This window comes from Monodon monoceros, unplaced genomic scaffold (assembly GCF_005190385.1).
Source record: "Monodon monoceros isolate NGI ecotype Baffin Bay Population unplaced genomic scaffold, NGI_Narwhal_1 Super_Scaffold_10, whole genome shotgun sequence".
Lineage (NCBI taxonomy): Eukaryota > Metazoa > Chordata > Mammalia > Artiodactyla > Monodontidae > Monodon > Monodon monoceros.
The window spans coordinates 35,653,448-35,677,453 of NW_021703766.1; the positions used below are offsets into that span (position 1 = coordinate 35,653,448).

Below are 24,006 nucleotides of genomic sequence, written 5' to 3' on the forward strand. Positions count from 1 at the left end.
AGAACTACCATATGACCCAGCAATCCCACTACTGGGCATATACCCTGAGAAAACCATAATTCAAAAAGAGTCATGTACCAAAATCTCCATTGCAGCTCTATTTACAATAGCCAGGACATGGAAACAACCTAAGTGTCCATCAACAGATGAATGGATAAAGAAGATGTGGCACATATATACAATGGAATATTAGTCATAAAAAGAAACGAAATTGAGTTATTTGTAGTGAGGTGGATGGACCTAGAGTCTGTCATACAGAGTGAAGTAAGTCAGAAAGAGAAAAACAAATACCGTATGCTAACACATATATATGGAATCTAAGAAAAAAAAATGTCATGAAGAACCTAGGGGTAAGACAGGAATAAAGATACAGACCTACTAGAGAATGGACTTGAGGATCTGGGGAGGGGGAAGGGTAAGCTGTGACAAAGTGAGAGGGTGGCATGGACATATATACACTACCAAACATAAAACAGATACCTAGTGGGCAGCAGCCGCATAGCCCAGGGAGATCAGCTTGGTGCTTTGTGACCACCTAGAGGGGTTGGATAGGGAGGGTGGGAGGGAGGGAGACCTAAGAGGGAAGAGATATGGGAACATATGTATATGTATAACTGATTCACTTTGTTATAAAGCAGAAACTAACACACCATTGTAAAGCAATTATACTCCAGTAAAGATGTAAAAATAAATAAATAAATAAAGATTAAACAATGCATTAAGTGAAAGACTCATAAATGAGCTGATTAAAAATTGGAGAGCTGTCATTTTAGTCCATGTTGTAGATATAAACAAAGACTTCGCTGCTTAGTGATGGGAAGTTATTATCCGTTGCTCTGACTTTCAAAGTGCAGTGTTGCACGAACTTGTGGTCCAGCCTCTGTACTGTCAGAATTAAGCCACTTGTGCTGTGTACGTGAAAATAATCTGTGCTGTTGTAAGTATCCTGGACAATTTGATAATGTACTATTTTATTGTCTTCTGAATCTGCATCGGTAGAGAGAGACAACTTGTGAAACAGCTGTCCCAATGAGAGATGTTTCTGATAATATACAGCACAGTGCAAAATCCCTGGCTCCCCTCCCCTGCTCTCAGGACATGGAAGCAAAATGTATGACCTTCAAGCAGAAGGCTAGATGTTTATTTTCTGGGGAAACTGAAGAGCAGAGGAGAGAAAAATCTCCAGATATTGGCACCTGGGTTTTCCCCAGCAAAAAGGGCCTTTGCCACCAGACTACCTTACAAGTAAATTCATCATAACAACGATCCTTTTTCCCAAACACACAGCTTCCAATGAAGTTTTTATTCTTTCACTCTTAAAAATGAAGGGATAGCTAAAGATTACCAGACATCTGACAAATGTCTCTAACATGAAAGATTGAGCCCCCCAAAACAGAGAAAAAAACCCTGAAAGAGATAATGTAGAAAGGAAAAATTTCCAAAGCTCTCTAGTTAATGTTCTCAGAAGGATAAGACAATATATAATACCCAGGAAAGAAAGGACAAGATAGCAAGAAAGGGAAAATTAAAAACATGACAGCAAAACACAAAACTCAACAGAGGAGCTACATGATAAATAACAAAGAAACTGCCCCACAAAGCATTACAAAAAGACAAAACAATAAAAAATAAGGGGAAAAGATAAAAACTTAGGTAAAAATCAATCAAGTATGCAAAATATTAGGTTGGCCAAAAAGTTTGTTCCTGTAATCTTATGGAAAAACCCGAATGAACTTTTTGGCCAAGCCAATACAGGCACCAGTGAATGATTATGTAAACATGCCATTTACCACATTACCTACACAGGTCCCTCTTTATAAATTTTCCTCTTTCTTGCTCAATACTGAGTATCTACTACATAAAAGACTATGGAATGATCACAACTTTTTAAAGGAAATAAGTCAATAATGGACTACAATTTGAATAGTTTATGTTAAAGGTCATAAAAGGATATTAAAAAAGAAAAGTATCATTTCTGGTCTGAGTGATTCTGCAGAACTGGTCTGGTTTGGTAAGACTTCAAAGCCCAGTGATGTTGAAAGAAGGAAAGCTACTCCAGGCAGAGGAAATGGAGTGAGCAGAAAGGGGCAGAACCTCACAAATTTGAGAACACAGTAAGTAATCTGTATTGGCTGAAGCAGAAAGAATGTTTAGTAGGAGATCATTGTGGGCAGAGAGGCTGCTATGGTTATAGGGAACCACAAAGGGCTTCTGTTATTTAGGAGCTATGAAAATAATGCTGTAAAATTCTGAATGGAACAAGGATTATCTCCAGGTTGGATGTCACTGTGTGGTAGGGAACAGAGCACTGGACCAGGGAGTCAAAGAACCTGAGCTTATGCAGCAGGTCACTTCACCACTCTGGACCCCACCTTCCTCAAATGCAAAACTGAGGTCAGAGATGATCTCTTAAAGTCTGAAATTCCGGTGGGAAACCACTGCAATTGCTCAAGCATCAGATTGGAGGGATCAGATAAATGGGGTGATGGCAATAGGAACGGGAAGGTAGACAGAGAATAAAACCTTCAGACAAAAACCTTCCACAGAATATAATTAAGAAACATAGCTGTATCTGTGGACTAATTGTGCTGGAAACAGAAACACTGAAATTCAGAAGACTACCTGTAGACGATCAACGTGAACTTTGACTCCTCCAACCACTCCGTTCTTAAAAGCTGCCAGCATATCTAATATGGGATTGAATCGGCTACCTCTGAAAAATATAAACAGATAAACAAAATGTGCATATTAACAACAGAATGAGAAATTAATTATCTAGTACTAAGTACCCTTTACACACGCAAAACACTCTGTCACACACTGAGATGGATATAAAAATACAAGGAGGCCCTGCTTCCAAAGAGTTCACACTGTTAATGGTGATGAGATGCATGCACCTCAACTCTTTCATCCACCTACCTTATATTGTCTTCCCGGATGAGAACAAGGAAAAGTGGATGTCCATGCATTTTCCAGTATTGCTTAATAAACTGTAGTGCATTCTATTAAAACATAAGAATGAGGCAGGATGTAATGGCACAGTATCTGAGCTCATCAGGATGCTTAACCATTAGTGGCAAAGAGCCAACAAAACTATTCTATATCAAGATAATTCACAATCAAACCCTGGATAAGATAGACTACTTAGGGGTAGAAATGTTCTAATACATACAAGTTAAGCTAGAAACCATTTTGATTTTAAACTTCGTTCTTAAAAATAGTCAGATCACACATGTTTTAAGGCTGCACCGTCCCCCCCCCCCTTTTTGAGGCCTAATAAATACAGTTCGAGAATGGTCCCAGGGAAGGAAAATCAACCCAGGGTTATCATCCAGAAGATTAATTCTCACTCCACGTTACTGTAGATTTATATTACAGCCGGTAGAAGAGGTTGGGGTGAATCTATACGGACCATTGGAAACATGAAGAGTTCTTTATTTGACTCAGTTTCTACTACCATCGTCATCATCATCATCCCATCAAAGACATACATTAACACTCCACTACGTGCCAGGCACCATTCTGAGGGCTTTGCGTATATGAACTCCTAATCCTCAGGACAGCCCTATTCAGTTACACAGAGAAGTTAACTAACTTGCCCAAGATCACAGAGCTGGTAAACAGTAGAGTCAAGATTTTAACAAATGAAACCTGGCTCCAGACTTCATGCTCTGGGCCATGACCCTAAGCTTTTCTACTCTGTAAATGGAAAAGGGAGTGGAGGAGATTTTAACTGAGTGGGTATAATGAGTTAGGTGAGGTTTTACTTGAAATTCTTCATAAATAAAATCATTTTGGTAACTCAACTTTTGTTCAAAAAGGGATAAACTTACTATCGTATGAACATCGTTTCCAAAACAGTTCCCCCTCTGCTTTTACAACCACAGTATATACCCTTTAGTTCCATTTGTAGAAGGTAGACAAGTAAAGTCATACAACTTTATATAAAACAGAATACATCTATTATTCTAATGCTGCAAGTAATTTAACTCCCCAAAGCTATGCAGATGTTGTTTTACTTTCATATTTGATACTGTATTAACCCAGTATCATAGACCCAGGAGCACTTAATTTACCAACATACGATAGAAATCACTAGAAACAAAGTCATCCCATTTCAATTAAAAGGTGTTCTGAAGCTACCTTTATGTCATCTATCAGCAGTAAAACATCTTGAGACATGTAGAAATCACTTAGATCAAAGATGATAGGGTAACAAACCACAGTCTTTCCTAGAATGCGATAAATCTGTAAAGGATAAATTTTTTAAAAAAGAAAAAAATATAAACAAACAAATAAATAAAACAGACCAAAGGCAAAGGTACAGTACTATAAGTCTTAATAAAAATTAAAACTGATGTTTAATTCTGAATAAGCAAACAAAATAATCTTATAAAATCTACATAATATTAAGAAGGTACAGCTTCTTGATTGACTCAGTATGCTAATAAAGTAGTCCGCCTCTACTATAAGGGAAAAAGCCTCCATTTGAGTAAATACTACTATAATCAAGTATCTTACAAGACTCAGAAACAATAGAGCAGTGAGATGCTTATCTATTTTTAGAAGAGTTCGTGGTATCACACAAAACTAATTTTTTTTTTTTTTTTTGGCGGTACGCGGGCCTCTCACTGTTGTGGCCTCTCCCGTTGCGGAGCACAGGCTCAGGACGCGCAGGCTCAGTGGCCATGGCTCACAGGCCCAGCCACTCCGCGACATGTGGGATCTTTCCGGACCAGGGCACAAACCCGTGTCCCCTGCATCGGCAGGCGGACTCTCAACCACTGCACCACCAGGGAAGCCCCCAAACTAATTATTGATATTTACTTGTAGAAAATAATAATTCAGATAATTAGCCCAAGTATATGATGAAATGTGAGAATGGATGCATAGCAGGTCAAACATCATTCCCGTCTGTGGTATTACAATCTGAACACTGCTCTACAAGGAAATTTCATGAGTACCTTTGATGTACCGAGGCAGCCAATGGGCCTATCTGGCCTTCCGCAGAGTCCTAATTTTTCATTGATCCCCAGATGGAAATAAGCCTGTAAGACACAAATGTGTAAATCAGAGCCAGACAAAAATTCATGCTTTTCCTTTTTTGCCCCCTTTTCCCCCCTCGACTAATGTCCTGCTTATTTCTGATTTCTCCAGAGAAAAAGAGGCCAGGGAAACTTTATTCAATGTACTTGTAGGAAAACAAGCCAGCTAATGACATCAACTTAGATTTTGGGGCACTGGGAGATTTGAGAGCAAAACTTTTGCAGATCCATTTAGCAACATTCTAAAATTTGACATTGTTCTTACACTGTCATGTCATGAATTTATAACATGCATGGCTCTATCTGATTCATACAAGCACACAGAGAAACAAATGCTTCTTCTGTGATAAAAATTTTGGCTCTTTAAAGTTTTAAAAAACAGGGCCACATAACTTCGACCAGATTCCCACCTTCAAGTATTTCCCACCAACATGGAAATGTCTTTACTGATTTTTCCAATTATATGAATTTTATGAAAAATTTAATCCACATGCTACAAGTGAATGGTCCTGTTACTCTCGTAACCCCTTAGGCAACAACTATTTCACTTTGGTATGTGTTAAAAGGAGTGTAATTTATTGTGTGATTCCTAAGAAACACCAGAAGCATAAGATAGGGCTATAGATTTTTAACAGTGCATAGATAAATACCCATATCACATACACACATACATGTATATATATTTACATAAATGGGTTCATATACTATATAATCTGGTGTTCCATTTTTTTAAACTTAATATTGTTTTTCTACAAAGTAAAAACAGATAAACTTGGAATGAACTAGGGGTTAATTAGTGCCAGAGCCGAGCACTTAATCCAATCAAGAAGTCTCCTTACTCTATTTAACATGGATCCCCTGATGAAGGTAGCTCCCAATTTTTAGTTATTTCAAAACCAATTCTGTAACCAACTTTGGACAGTATACGATTACTTCTTCAGGATAATTTCTTAGACTTGATGAATCAAAGAGAATATACATTCTCTTTCAAACATACTGCCAGGTTGGTCACCCTCCAGAAATAATGGACCAATTACTTCGACATTAAATGTGCATAGGCCATTTTTGTCATTCTCTTGAGTCACAATGACATTTCATTTTAGTTTTAAACAACTGTATTCAAATATTTTGTGGTGGACCATTTTCCCATATACTTAATAGCTATTTGTATGTTCTATGCACTTTTTCCTTTTTTCCCCTGTCTACTGGGCATTTGTCATTCTTTTTCATTTGTAAAAGATCTTGGTATGTTAAGAATATTGCCGTTTTATCAAATATTTTACTCAATTTGCTCATCTTCAATGTTGTTATGAAATGTGAGAATGACTGCATAGTAGTTCAAACATCACTTCAGCATTTGGTATTTCAATCTAAACATTTTTCTGCTAGGAAATTTCACAAGCACCTTTGATGTGCCAGGTTGTTTATGCTACCTTCAATTATATTTAGTTAAATCTGTCAATCACTTCCTTAATCGCTTTTTGGCACTAGTGTTACTCTAAGAATGGACTTCCCCTCACAACAGTTGTAAACTGTTCTCCTATTTTTTTTTAGTGATTTTATATGTAAATCATTAAAAAGATTTAAATCTTTAATCTGTCTGGAATTTATTTTTGTATCTGATGAGAGGTAGAAATCTAACCTAATGGAAAATCAAACCAACTGTCTCTACACAATCTACTGATTATCATTTGAACTGATTTCAAATATCAACCTCAACGTATACAAAATTAATGTCATCACCAGAGCTCTCTGTTCATTCTGCCATGGTGCACACATGTATGTCAGAGTTAGCTGTCTCCTTCTCCTTCTGCATTGAATGTTCCTAGAAAATAGCACCCCCTGAGTTGGCACTGTGTCTGGCATACAGCTGGTGCTCAGGAAATACTCGATGGATGAATGAGGGAGCAAGTGAATGTCCTCCTGAGCCACATGTGCTGTGAATATTAATTCTGGAACAGCAGTGGTTTTAGACAAAGTCCACTGGCTATAGAAAGTACTCTGTAAGCATTATATAGCATTGTATAGCTACACTGAAACTACAGTGCACAGCACTAGATGGAGACCACTTTCCCTTAAATTAATATTTATGTCTAAACTACTTTAGATTTCTTCTTTTAGGCAAATGATTATATTAATCAACCACGCACAAGTTAAAATGTACTGATCTAGGCAGATTTAAAGGAAATCTTTAAATACTACTCTATTACAGTAAAAGCATTTTCCTTAACTTTCTGAACCATGGTAGAGAAGGTCTATGACAATTAAGTAATCAGATGCAGAATGCTCACTGAATTCTAGGGTACAGATAATACCGTCCCTACACTGTACACATTCACACCATTTAATGCTCTGAAACACATAGCAGGGACCAAACCACCTGGAAGTACAGAAATACTTCATTCTACATCTGCAGTGTATTCAGATCTCCCATGAGGCAAATCAAACCACAGTTACCACATTATGAAACATTAACCACACACAGTGAAAGCCTTACCCTCAGCTGTCTGCCCTCACACCCTCTTCAGTGGGCTGAAGGAGGGTGCAACTTCTCAGAAGAGAATAAGCAGCCACTGGCATAAGGATATGTGTATTAACTAAGATTTGAGGGAACATTTTCACTTTTAAAAGGTAGACTATAAGAAACAATGTAGTCGGCAGTATATCTTAGAGGGTGAATCCCAAAATGCAGCTAACTTGAAACACAGAGGCTGTAGCCACAGAGAATTTTCCATCCTGACACGTGCACAGAGAAGCTGGGCTCCTGGTCACAAATCTGTCTTTTTAGCCACAACACACACCCAAATTGTAAATCATGCATTAATGCCATCTTTAAAACAACAAAGTATAAAATAAGTCAGGACCTGTTATAAGTCTTCTCTTTGTAACAGAATGCTTCCTACCACCTCTGTGACTCCTCAGCACCTTGTACTAACATCTATCATAGCACCGATCAAAGTGGATTGTCATTAACTATTTTTTCTGTCATCCCAACAGACCCAGAGGTCACTGACTGAGAACAGGGACAGAGTCATTTTATCTGTGTGCTCCACACAGTACTCTGCACAGAACAGGTGTTACGATGAATGAATGAATAAAATGCCATATTCAAGTTATTTGGAGCCATGTTGGTCTCTTAAATCTTGATTGCATGTTGTCTGGTAGAGTACAGATGCTACCAGAAAGAGGTGCTAATATACATTAGGCCTGAAGATACAGATTCAGGTTAATTTGTTTTGAGAGCATGTTTATCAAAGAATAATAACCTTTGTTACCATTCTCTGGAGCTTTCAGTGAGAGGCCATAAAAGTGTATCAGCAAATACAGCCTGCACCTGAATGATAAGTGCACAGTGTTACAACCTTAGATTTTCTGCCCTTCCATACAGCCTCCTCTCCTTGCCTTGTGGATCCTTACTTCCCTCTTGGCCTCATTTAGCCTCTTCTACCATGAAACCTAGCTTTCCATCGTTTACTTCGTAGTGTGATTTTAAAGTGTTACCTACTCCAGGGTTCCTTGCATTTTTAGCCATGTCTCTTTAATCGAGGGGGAGAAAAGAGCTCTAATTTGTTAAGGACTTTTGAAGAGCTGGTGCTCTGGGTGACCTAACACCCAGGTTCTGGTTTTGTTGCCAATGCATGAAGTCCAGTCTGATTAGCAACAACTCTGGGGCCTTGCATTTTCCCTGCAATGTGCACCTCACTTCTCTGAGCTTTTATTCTTTGTTGTAACATCAAGGTTTTAATCAAAAACATTTTTATCAGCTTAACTGACTCAGTCTTGATCACTTGAGAGAGACTATTCTAAACATTTCCACCAAACACTGCGGACTTTGTTCCTGTACTGTTTTTTTTTTTGGCCAGGCGGCATACTGGATCTTAGTCCCCAAGACCAGGGATCAAACCTGCGCCCCCTGCATTGGAAGTGCAAAGTCCCAACCACTGGACCACCAGGGAAGTCCCATTCCTGTACTGTTTTTAATGATTACCAAATAAAAACAGTGGTTTAAAAATAATTAGTGGAGATCAACAATTTCCCATCCCTAATGAGCAGTAATATTCCTAAACTCAGGCATATGCTGCAGGGCAGTGCATACAAAAGGCCTCAAAAGTCATCTTTTAATCCAATCTAATAGGTATGTAACTGCATCAAATATAAATTCAGATGTCACTTTATAATTATTTTGAGACCCAGCAAACCAAAGAGGGTAGGAATTACTTCAGACTCCAAATAGTAAGGCAAGAGAAAAAGGGAAGTAGTTATTACCAACAATATTTAGGTGAGAAGATTTCTTTAATAGTTAATAAAAGGGAAAATAAATCAAATGTAAAGGTTAATTTTATACACCACTACTAAAATTAAGGCTGATTTGTTATTTAAGTGGTCAGTCCAGGTTTGTAATAGACTTTAGCAAGGAGCAGAAATCAACAAGACCTATGAATATAACGCACACACACAACGCAGTTGTGTTTCAGTAACAGTGTCTGATAAAGTGGGTCTCTCAGCGTAATCAGAAAGACTTTGGATCAATGACCCTATCTCAGAATTGGATTTTTAAATATGCTTCTTGACTATAAACTAAGTCTAATCATCATGCTCTAGTACCTACATAAAGGAGACAGTAAAGAAGCAGAATCACTTACTTTCACGAGCTCCTGCTGGGCCCAGATCTGAATGGGTTCTACCTGTTGAGGAGTTTGAGTCTGAATACCATATGTGTTGAGGAAAACTTGAAGGCTAAAAAACACAGGGAAAAAAAGAGACATTTTCAGTAATGCATTTATATGGACAATGGTGAAGGAGGAGGAGAAAAGGGGAAAGACTATGCTAGTTTGGAGCACATTATTCATTTGTTAATGTCAGCAATATGTCACCTGCACTGGAATCCAGAGCCCTCTTGGGTTCTTCACAAAGCATCAGCTGTGAGCTTTGGGGGCTGCCAGAGAGGTAAGCACTAACTTGGGGGATCCCCATAATCTGTTTGCATTAATTTCTCAAAACTACACACCAGGCAACACTGGCACTGGTCACAGACTTTAATTAATATTAACACCAACTAAAACAAAATTATTTTTAAACATGAAAAGAATGTTATTCTGGCACTTAAAGTGACATTAGTGACATCCTTGAAACCCTGTGAACGGGTCTATGAAGTTAATTTCTACCACCACACTCAATATTATAAGCCTAAAGCAATCAATCCCCTTCCCTCCCCCTCAAAAGAACACGCCACCCATCTGGATTTCATACCGTTGGCTTTCTGCTATGAGCGCTACATAAACAACCAAATCATTTTCCAGTGGGCCCTGTAATACAGAATAAGGGAGGGGGGGGAAACATTTTAAAAGATCTGGTCATCATCAACTATAATGAGAATCAAGGACAATATTAACCGTCTCTGAGCAGTTCATTAAGATGATGGACCCCAGCTGGCTCTAAGCAGTTGCCTCGCTTTCCTTGCTCTCCACTGCCTACTAATCAATTTGATGGTGTAGACAGAGTAATGGAACACCAAGGAATGGAAAGCCATAAATCTCACCACTACTGGAGGGGCTAGTCTGTCAGGGCTATTTTGAACGATGCATAAGAGTAGTTTGGGGACCGAGAGTCATTTTCCGTCATTTAACTATGAAGGGAAGAGTGGGAACTAAAAATAAAAACCTAACTTAACGTATTCTCTAAAAAAATGACTGTGAGCTAAAACTGTTCATTTTACATCTTCACCACATAAAGCTATTCCCTTTCTTGTTAGCCAATTTTCCTTTGGCACCTGATACATCAAAATAGCTTTATTCTAATATATAGCTTCTACGGTAGAGAATGAACTACCCAGTTGACTATATAATTACCACCATGTTAGTTAAATACAAGCTGTTGGGCTCAATAGTTCTAATCAAACATAGTGTTGGATATCTGCTACTTTTTGTGTGTGTGGAAAAGATTCACTATAGCATATATTATGCATAGCTAAAATGAATCCAATTTTGAGCTTGTATATAACTAACACATAACATTAAGAAGCACCAATAAATTACAATATTAGGAAGCTCTGAAAATTGTGATCAAATATAATTTCTTCATAGTAATGAATCCAACGTTCCCAATAGTATGCTGTAAAACATTTGATTTACTATCAGGCAGTTCCTCTTTATGGTATTCAATATGCCAGTAGAATTTATGTATGATAGAAGGCAAGAAATACCAGAATACATATATCAGCAGTAAGTAACATACAAAGGATGGTTCCCAGACTTATCGTGAAAATGCCATTTCAGGCAGTCTTCAATGTGATTTAAATGAATATATGAGGAAAAATATGATGGAACAACCTCACAGAAATAAATAGACATTAAAAATGCTATAAATTCTATTTTTATTTGATAAAGACTTTAAAAGTTGATGTTACTCAAAAGGATGAGAAAAAGTAATTATTCAGAGTCTCGTCAAGATTTCTAACAAATGAAAACATTAAGCTTCATTTTTCGTGGATGAAATCTCCCATTCATCAAAAGAAGTAACCTTAGAGTGGGCCATTATCTATAATCTTCAGGGCAATTAGAGTTTTTAAATAAAAAGCAAGTGAATACATATATTAGAATGCAGATGTTATTCCACTAACAATAAATAAGGCAGCTTACAGATCCTAATTGGTAAACTGGTTTCTTCTTTTTGAATCACAGGCCTGTTTAAGACAATGTTGTTTCTATTTGTATGACTGAGCACTCAGATCTAAAATGCCCATTACACATGTTGAATCATAGTGAGCATCTGAGTAGGAGACTATTCGATGGGTGAAGAACTCTTTCATTTGAAAAGTCAGCATTTAGGAAAGTTCCAGTTCACAAACCATCTACCATAATGAGCTCAGGCCTTTAACACCAGCCCAAGCGGGACGCTTCACCCCATTTCCACCCACAGAAAGAATTGTGCGTGGCCGGTCCCACCCCAATAATTTTCTTCCTTTCACTGACAAAGTTGGAACTATCTTTTCTCTATTTTCATAATTTTCTTCAAACCTCCAAAATTACTGTCTAAACCAATGAAGTCTCTCTGAAAACTGCCTAATAATAAGTAATAACTTCTATTTCTGAATGGTATTTTCCTTAATAATATTATAATATTTTCTGCTTTTAGGTTCACAAAGTACACACGCGCACACACACACACACACACACATACTCAAGCCCGGTGTGGTACTAGTGCTCTCCATTTTATAAGCATGTATGCACTTATTCATTTGACCAATAGTTAAGACATACAAGAATCCACACTAGACTCTGATATTACAAGATGAATACAACCCAGTGCCCATCCTTGAGTTTAGTCTATTGCAATAAATAGATAAGTTTTCAAACGTGTTTATTATCACAGAAAAGTATCCCACTGATATCTTCCTTTGCCAGTATAGATCTACCTGGTTTAAAAAAAAATGGCTGAAAGACATTACATTATATGGATGTGCCATAATTTATTCAAGCCATGTTTATTTTGATAACATTTAGGTGGTTTCCAATATTTCGGAGAATCCTGAGGATTCAGGGAGAACAAAGTGCCAAGTACAGTATTTGAAACATAGTAACAATAAAGGGCACGAATATTTCCTGCAGCCGTACTTACAGTTTTCACACCTATCCTAGGGCAGCTGCTTTCTCTTCCTTGTTGAGATTTGCTGTAACATCTACGTTGCCCTAGAATGGCTTCCACCATTCTAAGACATTAGGGCCATCCACTACCCCATTTTTATGACTAGTTCTTCACCAAATAATTCCAAACATCTTTTCAAAGAAATCCTCAGATGACTTACCACCTTCCCAGTTTTCCCTCCCTTTATTTCTCAAACATAGACTACCACTATTTCCTTACTTTCCTTGTCTCTGTTAGCTCTGTACTCTGCCATCTATCCTGCTTTGCCTTTGAGATGGAAATCCTTACCCTTTAAGTCCTTGTTCTTCTATTCATCCCACTTCTTTCTCCTTCTCTCTTACCAAACTCATTCACTCTGGTATCTTTCATTATCACTTCTAAGCAGATGATTCCATATCTATATTTCTAGTCTTGAACTTTCTCTTGAGTTCTATCTAGTTCCCACATTTTTAACTGCTTTCTGGATATTTTCTTTTGGCTAGTTTCAAAGTTAATAGGTCTAAAACTCAACTCCTTATCAACCCTACCTCTACCTCAAATAGACTCACTCTAGCTCAGAACCTCTGAACCACCTTTGACTCCTCTCTTTTACCCTCAATATCCAATTTGTCACCAAAATCCTGTTAATCCTTCCTTCATAAAATACCTTGCTTGAATCTTCTTCTCATTTCATTTCTATAGCAACATTCAGGATTGAAAAGTAACAACAATAGCAACAATCACTTTACAGAACATCGTACATTCTGTGTGTGAGGAGGCACTGATCTAAGTGCTTTAACAAACCATCATCCCCATTTTACAGGTAACAAAAATGAGGCACAGAAAGTTTAAGTAACTAATCCAAGGTCATAAAGCTAGTAAATAGCAGAGCTAGAATTCAGATTCAGGCAGTCTGACTGCAGAGTCTGTGCTCATAATCACTCACTTACTCTGCCTCTCAAAGAGTGGAAAGAGGGCAAGTTTTAGAAGTGAAATACCCACAAAACAAGTTCCGTTCTTGTCACTTCCTCTCCCATGATCCTGGTTATCTAATAGGAGCCTTAAACTTATCATGGACAAAACTGAACTACTGATTTCCATCCTTAAATTCACTCACCCTTAAAGTATGTCTTATCTCTCTTTTTTAAATTTTATTTTTTTCTTTATTTTTTTTTTTTTTTTGCGGTACGCGGGCCTCTCACTGTTGTGGCCTCTCCTGTTGCGGAGCACAGGCTCCGGACGCGCAGGCCCAGCGGCCATTGGCTCACGGGCCCAGCCGCTCCGCGGCATGTGGGATCTTCCCGGACTGGGGCACAAACCCCTGTCCCCTGCATCAGCAGGCGGACTCTCAACCACTGCGCCACCAGGGAAGCCCTAAATTTTATTTTTTAATTGAAGTATAGTTGATTTACAATATTGTGTTAGCTTCAGGTGTATCACAAAGTGATTCAGTTATACATATATATATATATATTTATTATTTTCCATTATAGGTCTTTACAAGATATTGAATATAGTTCCCTGTGCTGTACAGTAAATCTTTTTGCTTATCTATTTTATGTATAGTGGTTTGTATCTGTTAATCCCATACTCCTAATTTATCGCTCCACTCTCTCTTCCTCCTTTGGTAACCGTTAAGTTTGTTTTCTGTCTGTGAGTCTGCTTCTGTTTTGTACATAGAGTCATTTGTATAATTTTTTAGATTCCACATATAAATGATATCATATAATATTTCTCTTTCTCTGTCTGACGTACGTCACTTAGTATGCTATTCTCTAGGTCTATCCATGTTGCTGCAAATTGCAATATTACAATGTTTTTATGGCTGAGTAATGTTCCATTGTATATAGGTACCACATCTTCTTTATCCATTCGTCTGTTGATGGACACATAGGTTGCTTCCATGTCTTGGCTCCTGTAAATAGTGCTGCAGTGAACACTGGGGCACATGCATCTTTTCGAATTAGAATTCTTGTCTTTTCCAAAATACATACCCAGGAGTGAGATTGGCTGGATCATATGGTAACTCTATTTTTAGTCTTTTAAGGAACCTCCATAGTGTTCTCCATAGTGGCTGTATCAGTTTACATTCCCACCAAGAGCGTAGGAGGGTTCCCTTTTCTTCACACCCTCTCCAGCATTTATTATTTGTAGACTTTTTGATGATGGTTATTCTCTAATAAATAGCAAAGTTGAGCATATTTTCATGTGCCTGTTGGCCACCTGTATATCTTCTTTGGAGAAATGTCTATTCAGCCTTTTGCCCATGTTTTGGTTGGGCTATTTGTATTTTTTTTTATTGAGTTGTATCAGCTGTTTGTATATTTTGGAAATTAACCCCTTGTCGGTTGCATTGTTTGCAAATATTTTCTCGCATTCCATAGGTTGTCTTTTTGTTTTGTTTGTGCTTTCCTTTGCTGTGCAAAAGCTTTCAAGTTTGATTAGGTCCCATTTGTTTATTTTTGCTTTTATTTCTTTTGTTTTGTGAGACTGATTTAAGAAAATATTGCTACGATTTATGTCAGAGAATGTTTTGCTTATGTTCTCTTCTAGGAGTTTTATGGTGTAATGTTTTATATTTACGTCTTTAAAACATTTTGACTTTATTTTTTGTATTTGGTGTGAGGGAGTGTTCTAATTTCATTGATTTACATGAGGCTGTCCAGCTTTCCCAACACCACTATTTCTTATCTCTTTAAGACGCCATACTGTGCACTCATTTGATCTGGCCAAAAATGTGTAAGTTATCCTTGATTCCTCTTTCTCCTTCAAACCTCATAACCAGTAACAGTTAAAACAAACAAAAAAGACAACACTTATTGAACACTGTGTAGCCATATTATTTACTGATCAAAACACCCCTATTAGGTAGGTTACTACAATTATCCTCATTTACTAAGGAGAAAACTGAAGTGCAGAGTGGTTAAAAAACTTATCTAAACATCATATAGCTAGTAAGTGGCAAAGTAGGGATCCAAATATGGGCAATCTCATCTGTCTCTTAAACATTACAGTGTACTGTCTGACTCTCTAATGCACTGCTAACTCACCAATAAGTCCTACTGGCTCTACTTCCAAAGCACATCTCAAACACACCACTTTTCTCCAACTCCTCTGCTACTACCACTCTACTCAAAGTCACCATGATCTTTCACTTGGTCAACTAACTGTTCTACCTACCTCAGTCTTACCCCACCATTCACACAGTCTATCCTGCAAACAGCAACAAGGATGGTTTTTTAAAAAAGTGTAAATCAGACCATGTCACCTCCCCCACAACATGCATACACACAAACACCCTGTTTAAAACTCTCCACTGTCTTCCTATTGCCCACAGAATAAGAACCAAACTGTTTACCACAGCCCACAAGTCCCTACATAATCAAGCTCCAGCCTACTTCTTTCTCATTCTCTCTCCTCTCCTTCACCATGTTTTAGCCACACTGGGTTCTCTCCACTGAAAATGACAACTGTGTTCCTATCTCAGGGCCTCTGTACTTACTGCACTCTTGCTTGGAATGTTTTCCCTTCAGATTGTTGCATGAGGCCCTCTTGTTATACAGGTCTCAACCATCATCACTTCCTTAGAAAGGCCTTCATTTTCTACTGTGGCCAGCCCCCCTCTATTACTTTACCTTATTTTGTCTACTTCACAGTACTTGTCATCTCCAGAAATTATTTGGTATTATTTACTTATATATTCACTGTTATTCATCCCCACCAGAAAACAATTCCCAGAGGACAAGCACTTGATCTATCTTGTCTATTGCCTAGAAGAATGCCTGGCACACGGTACGTGCTTACTGTCTGATGAATGTTGCCTAGGCAAGTTTCTCTATGTTCTTCTGTGCTTATCTATAAAATGAGAATAATGCTATTTAGAAGGCCTAACACATAGGCAGAGGATCAAACAAAAGAGGGCCTATAAAAATATTTACAAACTTTAATCTGCTAAACAAATGATATTTATATTATTCTTTGTTGTGTGACTATATTAATTAACCTCTCTAAGCCTCAGTTTCTTCATGGGTAAATTGGGATAATAAAAGTGTCTATAGGGTTATGAGGATAATACATAACATATATAGGCATTTAACAGTGTCTGGCATATACTCTTTTTTTTCAATGTAATATACATGCTTTTTTAAATTGAAGTATAGTTGATGTATAATATTATATAAATTACAGGTGTACAATATAGTGTTTCACAATTTTTAAAGGTTATACTCCATTTAGAGTAATGATAAAATATTTGGCAAATACTCTTAAGTGTTTAAAAAACATTAGCCCTTTTATCAATCCAGTAACATGACTGCAATCCTGGATCACTGTTACAGGCTTTCTGGACTTTCTGCTTCACACTTGCCTTTGCCCATATTCTGTACTTTATGGTTAGGGAAATTTTCTTGTATCAGTGATTTTCACAAAGGAGGTGGTGAAAGAATATTTGTTGAATGAATGAAGAAATGGGAGGAAGGGTGGGTAGGTGAGTAACAGGCATATTTCTGTCATGTTTAGGACATCACTTTTATACTCCAAAACCAGTATTTCCCAAATAAAGCCCCAACTTCCTGAGGATCTTTACAACTTCATTTCTACCTGCAGTTCCCTGTTTGTCTTAGAACACTCCACTAAAAAAATAAAAAGCAGTTCATCATGTCCATCTCAAGTTTCTGTCCTCTGTCCTACACTTGGACTCTTCTTTCTGTTTCTTTCTGCTTATCCAGTTCCTGGCCCACTCTTTCAACCTAGTCTCCTCCATAAAGTCCCCCAAACATCAGGATGCCAAGATGTCTCTGTCTCTATCAGCGAGAGCAGGTGCTGTCTGCATGAGTCACTTGCCATCTCTCTGCCAGGGCTTTTTTCATGTTTATGAGTGGTCTGTATAATTACAGAGTGCACCCTTGACGGATGCCTCATGCTCTTTTCTCACTTAGCACGTACACAGCACATTATACCAAAAGAAGGCAGTTGGCACTCATTCGGTGGTCTGGAAGAAAAATATTTTTTTAAAGTATTGTTACATTTTTATTAGCAACATACAAATCTTCCCTTGAGCATAAAGGACAAATATTTGCAAATATGAACAAGATATTTTTAACAAAGGGAAAGAATCATAACTAAAAGTATACATATTTTTATAAGCTATTAAGGATTGTACAAGTCATTTAAACTACATGATTCAGGACCAACAACGTGTAGTTGAAAATATTCTGATTTAAAACTTTCATTTTGGGGGCTTTGCTGGTGGCGCAGTGGTTAAGAATCCGCCTGCCAATGCAGGGGACACGGGTTCGAGCCCTGGTCTGGGAAGATCCCACATGCCGCGAAGCAACTAAGCCCGTGCTCCACAACTACTGAGCCCGCATGCCTAGAGCCCGTGCTCCGCAACAAGAGAAGCCACCGCAATGAGAAGCCCCCGCTCGCCGCAATGAGAGAAAGCCCGCGCGCAGCAACGAAGACCCAATGCAGCCAAAAATAAATTAAAAAAAAAAAACAGAACAAAAAACCACTATCATTTCTATAAATGAATAAAGTCATATTGGGTTTTTAAACAGTTTTTTAAATTGAGATAAAAAAACCACATAACATGGGCTTCCCTGGTGGCGCAGTGGTTGGGAGTCCACCTGCCGATGCAGGGGACGTGGGTTCGTGCCCCAGTCCGGGAGGATCCCACATGCCGCAGAGCGGCTGGGCCCATGAGCCATGGCCGCTGAGCCTGCGTGTCCAGAGCCTGTGCTCCACAGCGGGAGAGGCCACAACAGTGAGAGGCCCGCGTACCACGAAAAAAAACCAAAAAAACCCCCACATAACATAAAATTTACTATCTTAATCTTTTTTTTTTTTTTTATCTTAATCATTTTTAAGTGAACGGTGGAAGAGAAACTTTTATAGTGTAACTTGCTGGTGAGCTGGGCACTACCTGTATTAATATTGCAACCCATCTTGCTCAAAATTTAAAACTGTGGTAATTAAAACACTGCATGTACACCTGTCTAGATTCTAGTTTTCAAATTATCCAAATCAGGTCAAAGTAACAAGGCTAGGAGATTTTCAGCTGGGAGCTATAAATAAAACAATATAATACAACTTTCAAAGGGTATACAGAGAAATTTAAATGTGAATGTACCCTAATGGTTTTCCTTCCCCTTGTTCTTTTTTTCAATTTAATTTTAATAGACAATTAATTCATAGGGTTCAAAAATTTTTAAATTATGAAAAAGTTTTCAGTGAAGTTTCTCTCCTACCTGTGGCCCATGCATCCACCCCACCACCTACCAACCAGGCAATTACTATGATTACTTATGCCCCTTTCCAGAGTTTCCTTTTGCCTATAAAAGCAAACAAGAATCTATAATCTTACTTTCTCGTATTTTAGACAAAAGGTAGCATACTATCAGCACTTTTTCCCACTTAATCATATATCATATATTAGTACACAGAACATGCCCTCATATTTTGTTTTAACTGCGTAGTATACCCTTATTTTGTATATGTACCATACTTATTAATGTCATCTTTTCACATCTTTTATCATTTAAGGCTAGTCAGCCTTTTGCAACTGAAATCTCTGAACATGGTTATAGTTAAATCGTGGAACCATTAAACATCAGGTTTTAATTTTGCTTATAAGAGTAGAACAACCACTCAACCGAAAACACTCAGAGGCATTACTACCACTGGCTTATGTGGGGGCACTAGAAGATTGTTATCAGAAAAGATCAGTAAGATGGGATTTTGGGAGGGGGCAGTGTTTTGGGAGGGGGCAGAGGAAGCATGTGGGTCTTTTCTAGGAGAATGGCACACAGAAAGATGTATAGATTCTGTTCATTAATAACTTATTCATGGAAATAACATGACAGCCTAGTAATAAGATTTATATTATTATTTTATTGATTACGTTGGTTTTGTCGTCCAGTTTAGAATGTCAAGGAATTAATATATCTCAAGAGTCTGCCAGGGCTTCCCTGGTGGCGCAGTGGTTGAGAGTCTGCCTGCCGATGCAGGGGACACAGGTTCGTGCCCCGGTCCGGGAAAATCCCACATGCCGCGGAGCGGCTGGGTCCGTGAGCCATGGGCGCTGAGGCTGCGCGTCCGGAGCCTGTGCTCTGCAGTGTGAGAGGCCACAACAGTGAGAGGCCCGCGTACCGCCAAAAAAAAAAAAAAAAAAAAGTCTGCCATATGTACTGTCACAAAAACTCCCATTTTTAAAGATCAGGAAACTGAAGTGAAGAGTGGTGAAACAATTTGTCAAAGGTCGGTGGTAGAACTTAAACCTGACTGCAGATATGTCTAAGTCTGAAGTCAGTATGGTGCCTGTCATGGTATATACTGCATGAATTATGTGCTGCTTGCTGCTGTGGTTTGTATTAGTTCAGGTTCTCCAGAGAAACAGAGCCAACAGGGTGCGTGTGTGTGTGCGTGCTTGTGTGTGTCCACGCACGCATGAGCACACATATTTGTTTGTGAATGTATAAAGAGAAGAAAGAGATTTACTATAAAGAACTGACTCAGGCAATTACGAAGTCTGGCAAGTCCCACAATCTGCAGGGTGAGTAGGCAAGCTGGAGACCCAGGAGAGATGACAGTGTAGTTCTAGTCCAAAGGCCAGGAGGCTCAAGACCTAGTTCTAGTCCAAAGGCAGGAAAAAAGCCAATATCCCAGTTTGAAGGCCATCAGGCAGGGAGAATCCTCTTACTTGGGGGAGGGTCAGCCTCTTTGTTCTACTCAGGCCTCCTGGGATGAGGCCCACCCACATTAGGGAGGGCAATCTGACCTGCTCACTCTACTGATCTGAATGTTAATCTCATCCAGAAACATCTTAACCCTCATCCAGAATAATGTTTGACCACATATTTGGGCACTCCATGTCCCAGCCAGGTTGACACATAAAATTAACCAACACACAGTTGGTTACAGTCACAGGGAGCAGAGTGGTGAGCAAAAACCTTTGTGTTCTACCAACAGTCACTCTTCATTCACTTGACATCAGGTCTGAAGAAAGCTCAACTCCAAGTGGTGTCTACAAAACACCTATTTTCTTATCTCCTTTTTGATAGAATATATTTCTTAAATTCTTGGCAATTAAGTTTAAAAATTACCTCTTCTATTAAATAATGAATACAGTATGTAAAACTCATAATTCTTATTTTTGCGACATTGTATTAAGCTCTGGTCTAAGTAGCTTTATTTTTAATATGCCCTATGCTGCATAAAATAATCTACTGTGGCTGGCTTGAATAGGTCTTTTACTGAAAGAAGGACACAGGAGGAGGGAGAGAAGGAAAGAAAAAAAGAAGCCAACAAATAAACGGGTCACACCCCACCCAAGGCTGGTCTTGCCTCAAGGGCAGTGCATTGAAACATTCTCTGCCTCTGCTTCTGGGGCCTTATAGAAACTCATTTATGCTCATTAGCCTTCATCAGTAGGTCCTGCCAACATCCAGCATTTTTTCATTACACTCTGTTTTCAGCAAAAACTCATTAGCTGAAGAAACCAGGCAGATGCTTTATACATCTCAATTCCAACTGGAGACACCATATCCACAGTATTTTTCCTGCAAGAGCCAAGTAACAGGCTACAGCAGTTTGAACACAGGCACATACTGATTGGAACACACTGGCATCTTATTCTGACATTTCCAACCAAGCCAAAGCAGCTACTTGGAGAAAATGAATAGGGATGCAGAGGAAAGTGGTAAGTGGAAATACCAACAACAGCACGGTTAAAAAGCTAAACTTAGCTTAAGAGTAGAGAAGGCCAGGGAGAAAATGGCCCTTTAGGATCCCTGTATTTATACATTGCATTAGTGATTATACAAGCTTTCTATTTAAGAGGAAAACAAATGAATTTTAAAAAGTATTCCCAGGCCTCAGACACACAGTTTCAAATGCCTGAATGAATAAATCGGGCAATGGTTTTTGAGAGCCGTCCTTTCAATGACTGCAATTATCTTGGAAGAGAATACTAATCATCCTTTTGTCACAACAAATTGATTTGTTAAACTGTTTTTACTCCTGTCTAAGCACATGCTGTAACTGAATGTTTCTATATTTTTATCTTAAAGAAATGACTGTGCTAAAGGTCTTGTTTATTTCCTGGAAACGATGCTAAAATGATTATATGGGCCCAGGTGGAGAAACCCTGACTCATGGTGTTCACACAGATTTAATCATAACCAGCAGGAAGAACAAATGATGAGAAACTTATAAAAACACAACAGAGTGGTCAACATAGAGAAAGACTGGTAAAATGAGGGTGAGATAGGGGAGGTAGAGGCAGAAGAAGGGGAGTATAGGTTCCAAAAATCTAGCCATTTCCCTCTCAGGGTTTCCATGTCATTTCAAAGGACCTCAGGTGTTGGGTTACCACCAATGAAAGGTCTCCAGTGGTAGACAAATGGAAACCAGCTATTTAGAATCAAGGGGGAAAAGGAAGCAAGTTATAGCAAGACAACTTGTTTTTGGTTTTTCTCCTTTGGATGCCTGCACAGACTAGATCATTTCTCTGGTGTCTGAGTTGAAATGCCAGATGTAGAAGGGGCCATTTTTATCATCTGGGAGTAGGTAATAAAAAATGGTGTGACGGAGTCCATGAGAGGACTCCACTTCAGCCAGAGCAGCACAACTTTTAAACTCTTTTTTATGCTGAAATTCTGCCTAAGATTTTGTCTGAAAAATGTGTTTCCTTGATAAAAATCAGTAATCCACTTGATGGATGAGGAGACTGAGGTACAGGCAAGGGAAATGGTCCAGGTCCTGAGCAAGTTAGTGGCAGACCCAGAAATAGAATCCAGGTCTCTGTACTAACTTGGCCTAGTGTTCTCTCTACCAAATCAGACTGCCTCATCTTACCAGCTTAACAGTAAACTTTTCAGTACACTAGAGAATTGCCAAGTGCACGACTCCATGTATGAGTGGAAATGAATGGACAGGCCACATGTACAATTATTACAATGTGAAAGCCACCTAAGAGAGGCTTTGAAGGGAGAAAAGTATAAGAACCTGTGCTACTTTCTCTTTCAGCACTAGATGCTCTTCTCAAGAACAAAAAGACTGGGCTAATTAAACAGTGCAAGGGAGAACCTGTGGTAAGATTTATAGCTGCTGGGTTAGAGACCGAACAGTTACAGAGGAACCCAGCAAGCTCTAGAATCCAGCGAGCTTTTAACTATATAGAGCCATGTTCACTGGCTGAGGCCAAACTGTTTCTAGTGTAGATTCTCACTGGGGACCTGACTGCAGGGGACACACGCTACCATCGCTCTTAGCAGAGTAAACCTAAATGTCTTCCATATTGATGAGATCACAATGCAACAAATCTGTGTACTAGAAATGCTCAGGGTTTGTTCACCTGTTCATTCATCCAAACATCATGGTAGGAACCAGGGATGGCAGAAAGATAGATGAAATGTTATTCCTATTCTTCAGGAACTCACCATAGAACGGAGAAGACAAACTATATATGGAGTTCAGTAGGATAGTAAATACAATGCTATTAACCGGTGGGTGCTTTGAGGGCAAGGGAGGGAGCATCTAATTTAGTCTCAGAGAATTGAAGAGGACTTTATAGAAAAAGGTATATGAGCTGTAAGAATGAAAAGGATAAACGTAAAGGATGACATAATAGAGTAACTGAAGATAGGGCTACTTTAGATTAATGGTCAGAAAATAATTCTCCTGGGGGGTGTCATTAAATCTGAGACTGAATTCAATATCAAGAAGGAACAAGATCTGGTAACAAACACTCAGGCAGAAGGAACAGCAAAGGCCCTGAGAAGAAAAGGCTTGAAGGGTTTGAGGAACTAAGAGGAGACCAGTGTATGTGGAGTATAACAAGCAAGCAAAAGAATAAGAAGTGAGGGTGGAGTTAAGGCTCAAAAGGGCCTTCTAAGGAAACAAGGCATTTGGCTTTCATCTAAGTGGAACGAAAAGCTACTTTTTAAAAGGGTTTCAAACAAGGAAAGACTCAATGTAATTTACATTTTTAGAACAATAGTAATAAATACATATATAGTACCTACTATAGGCCAGGCTCTGCCCAAGCATTTTATATATATTAACTTGTAATGGCTGCTATATAAACATGATTGGCAGAAGGCAGAGTGGACACAAGGAGATTCACTGAGCGCTGCAGTTGAGAGATGATAGTGGTTAGAATGAAGGAGGAGCAAGTGAAAAGATCTCAGGAGTATTTAGGAAATAGAATTGACATGGCTGGATTGGGAAGGGGAGAAGTAGTGACATTGGTATGGAGGAATCAAAGATTACTTCTATGCTTTTACAAAGTTTAAAGGAGAAGGGAGTATTCAATGGTGCTGAATATCTTTGAGGACAA

At 38.6% G+C, this 24,006-nt stretch overlaps 1 protein-coding gene across 4 annotated transcripts in view; it reads right to left on the bottom strand.

The window, feature by feature from the left end:
* The window catches only part of PHKB (phosphorylase kinase regulatory subunit beta), a 200,475-nt gene that overhangs the window by 47,125 nt on the left and 129,344 nt on the right, over positions 1–24,006 (bottom strand). For all 4 annotated transcript variants that reach the window (XM_029200886.1, XM_029200909.1, XM_029200902.1 and 1 more), the window contains 6 exons: positions 10,296–10,351; positions 9,689–9,782; positions 4,965–5,048; positions 4,144–4,248; positions 2,920–3,002; positions 2,623–2,713 (listed from right to left, as the gene is read on the bottom strand). In XM_029200886.1, coding sequence (XP_029056719.1) covers positions 2,623–2,713; positions 2,920–3,002; positions 4,144–4,248; positions 4,965–5,048; positions 9,689–9,782; positions 10,296–10,351 — 513 coding nt within the window. The remainder of the gene's footprint in view (positions 1–2,622; positions 2,714–2,919; positions 3,003–4,143; positions 4,249–4,964; positions 5,049–9,688; positions 9,783–10,295; positions 10,352–24,006) is intronic.